This window comes from Centroberyx affinis, unplaced genomic scaffold (assembly GCF_046629955.1).
Source record: "Centroberyx affinis isolate AG114_WGS23_722 - 3 ecotype Tasmania unplaced genomic scaffold, CSIRO-AGI_Caff_v1 ptg001267l_1, whole genome shotgun sequence".
NCBI classification, from domain to species: domain Eukaryota; kingdom Metazoa; phylum Chordata; class Actinopteri; order Beryciformes; family Berycidae; genus Centroberyx; species Centroberyx affinis.
The window spans coordinates 94,085-106,740 of NW_027279776.1; the positions used below are offsets into that span (position 1 = coordinate 94,085).

General features: G+C 39.9%; 1 protein-coding gene across 1 annotated transcript in view; it reads left to right on the forward strand.

The window, feature by feature from the left end:
• The first annotated feature begins 298 nt into the window (after positions 1 to 298).
• The window catches only part of LOC139648858 (uncharacterized), a 35,831-nt gene continuing 23,473 nt past the window's right edge, over positions 299 to 12,656 (forward strand). The window contains exons 1-10 of the mRNA XM_071525098.1: positions 299 to 362; positions 1,546 to 1,810; positions 2,031 to 2,194; positions 2,368 to 2,650; positions 2,884 to 3,047; positions 3,221 to 3,503; positions 3,724 to 3,887; positions 4,060 to 4,342; positions 4,576 to 4,711; positions 11,151 to 11,166. Coding sequence (XP_071381199.1) covers positions 299 to 362; positions 1,546 to 1,810; positions 2,031 to 2,194; positions 2,368 to 2,650; positions 2,884 to 3,047; positions 3,221 to 3,503; positions 3,724 to 3,887; positions 4,060 to 4,342; positions 4,576 to 4,711; positions 11,151 to 11,166 — 1,822 coding nt within the window. The remainder of the gene's footprint in view (positions 363 to 1,545; positions 1,811 to 2,030; positions 2,195 to 2,367; positions 2,651 to 2,883; positions 3,048 to 3,220; positions 3,504 to 3,723; positions 3,888 to 4,059; positions 4,343 to 4,575; positions 4,712 to 11,150; positions 11,167 to 12,656) is intronic.

Below are 12,656 nucleotides of genomic sequence, written 5' to 3' on the forward strand. Positions count from 1 at the left end.
ATTGTTAACAGCAAGAAAAGATGCAGAGGTGATATGTGTGGGAACTGAGCCCTGTTTCTTTTTACAGGCTTTAAAATTTGGGGTTTGATTCCCTGCACTTCAGAGGAAAATACAACAGTGTGTGTTACTCCACTCTCCATCGTTTGTCTTTTTGATCGACCAACGAGTTTGATGGATCTGAGCTGGAACTGCTGAAAAATACTTGAAGATATTTGTTCATGTGGCTAATTTCTAGCCTTGACAATATTGCAAATTATGTGTTTCATTTTGACTTTCAGAAGCGGCAGAGCTTCAAATCATGATGAGGAGTTCTGTGGTGTTTTTCCTGGCTGTCAGCTTTGCCGTGTTTGGATTTGGTTTAGGTAAGAAAAAAGAGTTGAAGAACAAGTCAGTAGTTTTCATCAATGCCTACTCATTTTTTTTTTACAGCTCATTCAGCTGCGGCTAAGTCAGCAGTTACAAGCCTTTGGGAACATTTGAAGATCAGCTTGCAGTTTGCATGTGCTTGTGTGGTGTGTTTCCAGTTCACGCTATGCCAAGTCACTGATAAATATTCGTCAGTAATGTGTGTTTTTGATTAGTATATATGATTTCTCAGCATATGCAGCAGCATCATGGCCTGCGCTCAGTTATGAACATTTCTGAGAATACCAGTGGAACCTAGCTAGATTTATGCTTCCTCACATGAAGCAAACAGCAAAGGTCCACAAAATCTCTCTCATTCATCTCTATGGAACATTTGATTGTACTTTGTGGTGCTTTGTGGTTGTTTCGGTGTGTTTTGGTATACATTGTTGAACATTTTGTGGTACTTTGGTACTACTTGGTGGTAGTTTGTGACAAGGGTTATTGGCCTATTCAATGAGCAGTGTAATTGAATGTGATCTCAGCTCTCTGGCTCCATTGTTGATCAGCTGCCTAAATCTCTTCTGCCTGAATCTCTTCCATGGAGAATACAGTAACGTTAGGCCACTTGGCATGCAAGTTAACATTAACATCTGAACCATTAGTAAACACATTTCATTATATAAATACATAGAAGAACTGCTTATATAACATTGAGATTTATTATAAAATTATGTGTTGTCCTCTGATCCAAAAAAGATATATCAACAGTATATTGTGATACATTGCTGTATTGCAGCAGTGCATACAAACTAATATATGGGAAGCTCAGAAGAGGAGCTTATAGAAAAGGTTTTTGGACCTGTGTGAAAAATTACAGCTGAGATGTTTGCAAATTAAATCAAACATGCATTATTTAGGAATAATTCTTTAACAACTAATACCTGACACTAATACCTGTGTGAAGTGGAGGTTTATGGGGACGTTGCTGATGACTCTGGTCCAAGTGGTGAGTTGTAGCACATGAAGTATCCTAAAGGTTACTACTAGTTTACAGTCACAGCAAATGAAATCAAACATGGGCACTGTATGGACCTGAGTAGCCACGACTAAATAATACATCTAATACTTCTGTGTTGTGATTCTGCCATCTTTGCTGCCAAATCTCATCCTTTTGTCTAGGTAATAATGTTGCTCTAGGTGGAAATGTAACTCAGTCTTCAGTCTATGGCACTGGAGTACCTGAAAGAGCCATTGATGGGAATCGTGCTAGCCACTGGGCCCAGGACTCCTGCACCCACACTCAAGCAGATTTTAAACCTTGGTGGAGACTGGACCTTCTGAAGTCTTACAAAGTCAGTTATGTCATCATCACCAACAGAGAAGACTGCTGCGCTCAAAGGATCATTGGAGCTGAGATCCGCATCGGAAATTCCCTCAGTGATAACGGAAACACCAATCCCAGGTATCTGCATTGTCCTCACTTTGTTATTTTTCAACTTTTGACAATGGCTGTTTATATTACAAGTGCACTTGATATTTACATGATACCCAAACTGTAATGTATTTGTTCCACCTCATTTACCATAATCAGTACCTCACCAGGTCTACTAAAGGGAATCAGTGTGTTTATGAAAATACTGTCTATGTACTTTTCCTAAGTAACTCTTTTTTGTCTTCTTCAGATGTGCTGTGATCTCATCTATCCCAGCTGGCTCCTCCCAAACCTTCAAGTGTGAAGGGATGGAGGGCCGTTATGTCAACATTTTGATTCCTGGGAGGAAGGAATACCTGACACTGTGTGAAGTGGAGGTTTATGGGGACTTTGTTGGGCACTCTGGTCCAAGTGGTGAGTTGTACAATATGAGGTATCATAAAGGTTACTACTAGTTTACAGTCACAGCAAATGAAATCAAACATGGGTACTGTATGGACCTGAGTAGCCACGACTAAATGATACATCTAATACTTCTGTGTTGTGATTCTGTCATCTATGCTGTCAAATCTCATCCTTTTGTCTAGGTAATAATGTTGCTATAGGGGGAAATGTAGCTCAGTCTTCAGTCTACGAATCTGGGGTACCTGAAAGAGCCATTGATGGGAAACGTGCTAGCCACTGGGCCCAGGGCTCCTGCGCTCACACTCAAGGAGATTTTAAACCTTGGTGGAGAGTGGACCTTCTGAAGTCTTACAAAGTCAGTTATGTCATCATCACCAACAGAGAAGACTGCTGTCCTGAAAGGATCATTGGAGCTGAGATCCGCATTGGAAATTCCCTCAATGATAATGGAAACACCAATCCCAGGTGTCTTCATTGTCCTCACTTTGTTAGTTTTCAAACTTTGACAATGACTGTGTATATTACAAGTCAAAAGTTTACTTGATATCTACATGATTCCCAAACTGCAATGCATTTCTTCCACCTCATTTACCATCATCGGTACCTCACCAAGACTACTGAAGGGAATTAACTGTGTGTTTATGAAGTTACAGTCTGTGTATTTTTCCTTAGTATCTCTTTTTTATCTTCTTCTTCAGATGTGCTGTGATCTCATCTATCCCAGCTGGCTCCTCCCAAACGGTCAAGTGTGATGAGATGGAGGGCCGTTATGTCAACATTGTGATTCCTGGGAGGAACGAATACCTGACACTGTGTGAAGTGGAGGTTTATGGGGACGTTGCTGATGACTCTGGTCCAAGTGGTGAGTTGTAGCACATGAAGTATCCTAAAGGTTACTACTAGTTTACAGTCACAGCAAATGAAATCAAACATGGGCACTGTATGGACCTGAGTAGCCACGACTAAATGATACATCTAATACTTCTGTGTTGTGATTCTGCCATCTTTGCTCCCAAATCTCATCCTTTCGTCTAGGTAATAATGTTGCTATAGGTGGAAATGTAACTCAGTCTTCAGTCTATGGCACTGGAGTACCTGAAAGAGCCATTGATGGGAATCGTGCTAGCCACTGGGCCCAGGACTCCTGCACCCACACTCACCCAGATTTTAAACCTTGGTGGAGAGTGGACCTTCTGAAGCCTTACAAAGTCAGTTATGTCATCATCACCAACAGAGAAGACTGCTGCGCTCAAAGGATCATTGGAGCTGAGATCCGCATCGGAAATTCCCTCAGTGATAACGGAAACACCAATCCCAGGTATCTGCATTGTCCTCACTTTGTTATTTTTCAACTTTTGACAATGGCTGTTTATATTACAAGTGCACTTGATATCTACATGATTCCCAAACTGCAATGCATTTCTTCCACCTCATTTACCATAATCAGTACCTCACCAGGTCTACTAAAGGGAATCAGTGTGTTTATGAAAATACTGTCTATGTACTTTTCCTAAGTAACTCTTTTTTGTCTTCTTCAGATGTGCTGTGATCTCATCTATCCCAGCTGGCTCCTCCCAAACCTTCAAGTGTGAAGGGATGGAGGGCCGTTATGTCAACATTTTGATTCCTGGGAGGAAGGAATACCTGACACTGTGTGAAGTGGAGGTTTATGGGGACTTTGTTGGGCACTCTGGTCCAAGTGGTGAGTTGTACCACATAGGTATCATAAAGGTTACTACTAGTTTACAGTCACAGCAAATGAAATCAAACATGGGTACTGTATGGACCTGAGTAGCCACGACTAAATGATACATCTAATACTTCTGTGTCGTGACTCTGCCATCTTTGCTGTCAAATCTCATCCTTTTGTCTAGGTAATAATGTTGCTGTAGGGGGAAATGTAACTCAGTCTTCAGTCTATGAATCTGGGGTACCTGAAAGAGCCATTGATGGGAATCGTGCTAGCCACTGGGCCCAGGACTCCTGCGCTCACACTCAAGGAGATTTTAAACCTTGGTGGAGACTGGACCTTCTGAAGTCTTACAAAGTCAGTTATGTCATCATCACCAACAGAGAAGACTGCTGTCCTGAAAGGATCATTGGAGCTGAGATCCGCATCGGAAATTCCCTCAATGATAATGGAAACAGCAATCCCAGGTGTCTTCATTGTCCTCACTTTGTTAGGTTTCAACTTTTGACAATGACTGTGTATATTCCAAGTCAACAGTGCACTTGATATCTACATGATTCCCAAACTGCAATACATTTCTTCCACCTCATTTACCATCATCAGTGCGTCACCAAGACTACTGAAGGGAATCAACTGTGTGTTTATGAAGTTACAGTCTTTGTATTTTTCCTTAGTATCTCTTTTTTGTCTTCTTCTTCAGATGTGCTGTGATCTCATCTATCCCAGCTGGCTCCTCCCAAACCGTCAAGTGTGATGACATGGAGGGCCGTTATGTCAACATTGTGATTCCTGGGAGGAACGAACACCTGACACTGTGTGAGGTTGAAGTGTTTGGGGTAGAATCCTTGACTATGCTTGAACGTACTTGAATCCATTGAATATGCTTAATTGCTACTGAGTTTTAAACAATTCCTGAATCTCTGTAAAGAGTCATATCAGAGTTGTAATTTCTGCAGGTTTCTACTTTACACTTTCCATCTCTTCTGTTCTAACAGTATTGAAAACAGTTGGTGATGGATGAAATTGCATATAAATGTTTTAGTAGGATTTTCAAGAAGGCTTTCCGATTCATTATCATGATTTGAATGTTTAATCGTTTTGGTTTTTGAGATATTGGATGCAGAAATTGTTAGTATTTTTTGACAATGCTAGTACAAATCAATGTTTTTGATTATATTTTGTAATTAAGTATAACTAACCCTAACCCTTTTGTAATTAAGTATAACTTTAAAAGTTAGAAATTTGTTTAAATCTCTAAATGGTACTTTTAACACCATTGACTATATAACTTGAATTACTGAATAATCTCTGCTGTCAAAAAAGTTAAGTTTTCCCTTGATTGACTGAATGAATACCCACATACTTGTAAATCAGTATCTTCTTAAAAATACAAACTTTTTGTTGAAAAGGTTCATTAAAAAGGTATCTTGCAATGCATTACATTTATGGTCAATGATTTTTTTCGTTGCACTGCATTCATTCATTTTTAACACAAGGTGTTGGTACCTAATTGGCAATTTGGGTGAATATAAAATACATCAGATTTGTCATGTTGATCTGTCTAGTGTCCAAAGCACAGAAACATTACAAATTTTAAGTTGGACTTGTGATATCTATCATTAGAAAAAAGTGACAAAAAGCTCGCTGGCATTTAGTATTCATTAAGGAATACTATTGAGGTTAATTCAATTCAATTGAACCTTTATTGTCTACAAAGGGAAATTTTGTCTGCAGCCTGGACTTTAAAAACAAGCCTGTGGAGAACATTGTCTGTCAAGAACTGAAACATTTGACCCATGACTTTCTGTCCATAAATGGTTCTGGACCCTCTTTTCATGTCGGTTTCAGAAGATACTTCCTCCCTAATGAAAGTCAGTAGATGTAGGGCAACATTTTCAGGCTCTTGCAACGCCCTGTGCCCTGAAAGAGCTGCTGTGGCATAAAATGTGTTAGAAAATTATACATTTTCCAAGGATGCAGTCATCTGTTTTTTTTTTTTTAAATATAGGCTATACTTAATATCAGATGGCATTTTTTGGGCATATTGTGTTTTAGATATTTCTGGTTGCAAGCCATCGACACAGCAGTCTACACATAATACATAATATTGTATGCTAACAAAAGAGCGTGCAGTGGGAGAGGAATGGAGAAAAATCACTTCATTCATGTTCATGTACAAAGGTAAACATTCACATGCACATTCACAGTTATTGCCAGAAACAGAGGTTGTATCCAATATTGCACGCAGAAGAGCAATCGACCCACTGACCATATTCCGACAGTTAGACCAATTAGAGAGCCACATCAGGTGAAGTTTGGAGGCAGACTATCCTTCTAGGTGGAGCATTGTGTGAAGGGGGGTTAGAAGATAGAAAAGAACCTGAAGATGAGAATTCTTGGTCAGACCCTTCACATATCAGTTGTATGCTGTACTCTGTTATCACACTATAAAGCAAGGAATCTCTGTCTGTCTGTATGTGTGTGTGTGTGTGTGTGTGTGTGTGTGTGTCCTTCGCATATCTCAAGAACCGTTCGTCCAATCTACTTCACACTCGGCAGTGTGTATTGCTGGGGACCCAAGAATAAACAATGAATAAATAAATAAACAATAAATGAATAAACAAACGAACAGCGCCCTGTGCAGCAGCGGGGCTCAAAGCAAGCAAGTGGAAGCGCAGTGTCGAGTGTGAAGTTGTTTGGATGAGAAAGGATTGTTTCTCGAGAAAGCTGCAAGCAGCAATACTGGAGGCCAAGCAATCGGCCCGTTCCGAACAGGCATGTTTTGAACGGGCACTGCACTAGTATGAAGAATAAAGCAAAGAGAAAAGAGTCAGAGTTTGTCTCATTTGTTCTGTGTTCAGCTCCTCGAACCTGAAGTGGAAGTTGAAGAAAGAAGAAAATCCACTACGACAGTATTTGTTGATAAGATGATGCCATTGCTGTATAGAAAAGTGTTTTTTGTTTTTCCAGTTTGTTAGTATATATTTTTGGCTAGGACAAGAAGGAAGAAGATAAATTAGTTTCTGTTGATGGTAATATCTGGGTTACATCATATTGGGGAGAGTGGGATATTGTTAATGAAGAGTTTGTTCGACTTCCACCATGCCTCAATAGTTGCCCTAATAGAGGGGCTCTGGAAGCACTGTAGTGATTTTATCCCGGTATCCAGATCCAACCAGTGGATGATTCAAATGATAAATAATAAAAGGAGAAATTTGGAGAATCAAGACCTCCCCACTGTTTAGATTTCTGGAGGGTATGTAGTTTGATGCGTGGTGGTTGGTTTTTCCAGTAGAATTGATTGATGATTCTGTCTAGTGAATTAAACCATGAGGTTGGGGGGAAGAAAGGGATCACACTAAACAAATAATTAACTGGGGAGAATTGATTTTGACTGAAAATTTCCATCGCTGCACTTAAAGCAATGGCTGTGCTGAGCACAATTCCATTGGAATTTTTAAAATTGGTCAAAGTATGAGGCCAGAGTGCAAGATTTTCTAAACATATCTATATATATAATTGATAATTGATTTTCAATAAAAACACCTCTTGAAAAATAGGTTAGGAATTTCAGATCTTCATAATTTTTGCTACACACATTTTCTTGGTTCTGACAATATAGATTCAAAAAGAAAAACAATTCAAAAATTAAAAATACATATTTACATGTATTTACATTTACATATACATTATTTTTTTCACATTTATCTGACTTACTACTGGGCAATCCTGCTTCTTCAGCCCAAACCAAAACTAATAACGAACTTTCATCTCTCTCTCTCTCCTGCTTCTACAAGAACATTATACTGATTATATTGTATATTATCAGGTGTATGCAGGTGTGTGTCTGTCTGTCTGTATTGGTGTATGTTTTTATGTTTGGCCACCAAATGGTGCACCTTCATATTTTGAAATATATTTAAAGCCCCATCAGAAATCTTTTTTTTTTTTTTTTTTCAGACTTTGAATTTGAAAGGAAATGCTCTGCTAGGTTTGCACAAAGAGAGATATTTTAGTGCTGACTAGGATGAAGAAGATGTTGTTCCTCTAATTTTTTTGCTTTTTTGGGGGGGGGCCTTTAGCTGGTGCTCTTTACTGGAGCAACAGTCAGAACCACAGTGGATAATGATAATATTCCTATGAGAGAAATGCTTGAAAAATATATAAAAATAACAAGAGCTAAGGAGAGTAGAAGGCATTTTTTTGATGAGCGCAAACTAGATTGAGTAGAGGAGGAAGATGTGGATCTGGGGATATGCTCCTCCATTTGTCCAAACCCATGAAACCCCAACGAATTGAAGCTGTTCTGTTGTACATCGCTAATGCTAATTCCCCATTGTTGTTCCATGTTTATCATCTTGTCATCAGTTAGAGCAAGCATGTGAGCAGCGCCTGCCAGTCTCTAGCCTTTGGACTGAAATATGTTTGGAGAAAAAAAAAAAAACTTAACATCAGAATGCCTTGGGATGTGACTCTCCTTTCATTGTCTCTCAAAATTCATCTATATCCTACAGTTGTTTTCATAGTATTGCTCTTTACTATTTGATGTTGTGAGATTCACAAGTGCTGACGTTTTCTGCTGTTTTAATTATTGTTCGTCACCATGGATACGACTGTTAACTTAATGTGTAAAGTGTAAACTGTAATTGTGTCAAAAGTCTTTCATTGTCTCTCCAGAAATCACTGAAGGGGAGGATATTTACATGATTGGCCACACACCAATTCACACATATGTACAGACAGAAACACACACACACACACACACCACAGCATTAATCCTTGAGACTAAACATACGCGGTCCACTGACCTGTCATGTCACTCTCTGTAGATGTTCTCAACACAGACATTCATCAAGTCTACTTCTGTGCAAACACACACACACACACACACACACACACACACATACACACACTGTTGGGTCACGGAGTTCCCAAGTTCATGTATATCTGTCATGTAAACCTGTGGACGTTTACACACTCATTACTGTAAGTCTATCACTGTGCACACACACACACACACACACACACACACACACACACACACATTGTAACATCATTCTATGGCACCGCATACAGCAGGTCATCTGCATACATCAACAGTCTGAACCCCATCTGTGGATGCCATGCATTGAAGTTGCAGACTTAAGAATGATGGAAAGAGGCTTGATAGCAAAAGCAAACAGCAGGTTGCTCAATATGCTTACAACTGTAACTGATTAACTGATTTATCCATTCCCCTGAACTGACATTAACAGTATCCACGGCAGTTGCGCAAGCTGTTTCGGTAAATTTGCATTCTTGCTGACACTGACTCTTTCATGATGTGCAGAAAACATGGTAAAAACTTCCCTCCTGATACTGAAAACTCAGAAATAAGTTGAAGATTGAGCATCTTTGTTGGAAAACCATAATGTTAAGTCACATTTACACCCAGGATTTCATACACTTTTTTCCCCTTTCTTTCCTCCCAAAATGTAACCCCATCCACCCCCCACCCATACCCCCAACAACAGGCCATTTAACCCACTATCCTTCCTATGCCCGACCTCTCTCCACTAACCACACTGCTATACAATAGATTACAAAACAATAATAAAAGGAAGATGAAGAAAAAGATAAAATAGAGTTTGGTAATCCAGAAGTAAATGTACTGCCGATCGACTCGGATTTTCATGAAATAATGGATCAGATTTAGTTTTTTTCGACTCATAGAGCAACTGTCAGGCATCAGAAGACTTTGATTATACTACACAAGCTTTATGGAGTAATTTTATGGGCATTTATTGCCCTTTTTGAAGCAGAACGTCCGGCTCCCCATTCACTCCCCATTCACTGGAAGAAGCTCCTCCAGCAGCGAGCCTGGAGAACTCCAGGTAAGTTGTATGAAGAAAAAACACTCACCCAAGTTTGTACTGGCATGACAATGAGTAGATAATGACCGAATTTAAATTTTTGGGTGAACTATTCCTTTAAGAATGATGGAAAGAGGCTCGATAGCAAAAGCAAACAGCAGGAGACCAATAGAGCATCCCTGCCGGGTGCCCCTTGTTAATGTGAATCTTATTAATTATCACAGATGCTTTAAAGCAATATTCCACTTAGTTTTAACATGGGAGTTTTTCGGCACTTGACCTCCATGAAAACCATAATATAAACTAATCACCAAGATCGGATGCAGCTAGGACGAGTTTGTAGCGTTCTGATTTTTACTTCTCATTCATTTGAATGAGGCCACAAAATTGCCTGAAAACTGACATTTAACATGTTTGTGAACAGATTCAGACAACAACAACAACAACAACAACCACCACCACCCAGATCACTGGGAGTGCAAGGATGTTTTGATGGCTTCCGCAGTGTTGAGAGGCTCAAAGTTTTCACCTGCCAGGGTTTCTGTTTGGGTGAGACATCCATGGAATGAATTCACCTACTTGGTCCCTTAGCGCATTTACTGAAGACTGTAGGCACTGGCTTGAAGCTCAGATCAGAGGAGACATATCTTCTTTGAGACTTGTCCAATGCTTCTCAAGTAGTAGGTTCAGTCTCAGCAACAGGCTGACCATCATTGCTGCTAGCTGAAGCATTGAATAGCCAATTTTCTAGCTAAGCTAAGCTTGTTGGTACTTGCTGAGTGGCTTGCCTGTGCTTCGATGGTTCAGTTTGCGTTCAAGAATAACAGAGATTCCTATCCTAGAAGAAGTCATTGAATGAGGGAAAGTTGGATGTTAAAGTGTAAAATCTTTCCGAGTCAATCAGGAGACACTCTGCCACATGTCTGCTTGCTACATCACCAAACCGGAAGTCATGTCTGGAATAATGAAGCAGGGATAGGGGTGAAGTGGGATAGTGATGGGTGTGAGAGACGTATAGAGGATGGAGGGAAGATGGGCTGAGAGAGAGAGAGAGAGAGAGAGAGAGAGAGAGTAGGTGGGAGAGAAAGGTATGTCCTACATGCGTGGACACTCGGGTCACCCCATATAATTATGCTAGCTATGGTGCTCTCTCTCTCTCGCACACACACACACCCACACACACACACACCAGTAAAGTAATCAAGTAAACAGATCTTTAAACAGATTGGACCTCTGTGGACATCTGTGACAAAGGCAGACAGATGAGTACTTACAGGTCAGAGTAGGTTTTTTTCTTTTATATGTTATGAAAGAGTGAGATCGGAATGACAAAATTATGTATCTTGCACTTAAATCAGAGAAGAGAAGCAATGGTTTTGATAAACAAAGTGAAACAAGTAAAGGGTATGACGGAAAAAACAAGTACAGATCCTGTACAGGCCCACGGCGCGTGTGTTGAATTCCACTAGCTGCAGCCAAACTGATCCGTCGGAAAACGAACAGAATTATTGAAGGATAGATTTCTGTCCATTGGGCTGTTTTGGAACGTCGACATGGTGGGAGAGGCAGAAATACAGCAGCCTAGCTTCGCTCATTACGGTGCTACTTCATAGAAACAAGTTAAATTCACTTGAACATATTGTTTTATCACTCAAATTGGGTTGAAAATAGGAAAGAATGTCTAGTTTCTTCTTTCTTGACATTTTCACAACACAAGCAGATTGCTTGTCATTTGATTGTGCATCTGTTTAGCGTGGCCCGGCTTCCCGTTTGAGTATAGTTTTCCGTTTTTAAGCACTGTGATTGGCGTGAAGGTCCAAACAACGCCCAGCCGGAAAACTTTGGTCATAAAACGAACCGAGCCAGTAGTTTAAGCTCCGGTACTGCTCATCTCACGAAGCGACATCTCACTAAGCGTTACCTGACTGACTGAGTGACTGACTGAATGCATGACCTTAAATTTAGAGGCACACAGAAAATTAGCAGCAAAAGTAAAAGCTAACAAGGCCTATGATTATCTGAACAAATAAGCAGGCAAACATGATACTAACAATGTACACACAATTCACAGTATCATCTTATAAAACAGATTCATGTTCATTTAATTGTTATAGCTTGTATATGGACTTTTCAGTAGTTCAGTGACACATTTGTGAGAGTTAGTAGTCTGTTGCATTGTGCTGCTGCCTGTCATTTGGTTTTCCTCCCCATGTACTATTAAAGAGTCTCTGCCATTGTAAATTCAATAAAGTGTAGACTGATAGACTGCTCTTTTCCTCTGAAGGACAGAAATATTACATGTATCTGACTTTTATGGCAAATCCTGGAGCAATAACACTTTACCAGGTCAATGGATATGAAGCCGTTGTTCAGGCTCCTACCATTAAACACATTCATACAGTTGATACACACACACACACACACGCATACACACACACACTCACTCTCTCTCTCTCTCTCTCTGTTCTTATCTTATCTATCTTGTCTTTCCTTATCTTCGTCCCTCTCTCTCCCTCCTCTTCTCTCTCTGATATTGTCAAATCTCTCATTAAACATCTGGAATTCAACTATTGTGTTTTTTCACAAACTGTAAAGGCTTACGGTAATCTTGTGATATACAATCGGTCATTCCCCTTCTTGTCCTCACTTCACCTCTCTCTCTCTCTCTCTCTCTCTCTTGGCCAATATTTTGGACATATAAATCGAATCCACACATAGACTCTAGACACAAACAAAGGGGTTGTTTAGTTTCCCTCTTTCTCACACACTGACAGGAGACAAGGTGCTGTTTGAAAACCCTGATTTAAGATCTAAATTCACAGGTGAGTGTTGGACAACTGCGAGTGCAATGCAAATCGAATTTGTGCTGAAGATAAAACTATAATGGAAAACAATACTTGCCAGATTTGCCAGCTTTTTCTGCTATCTA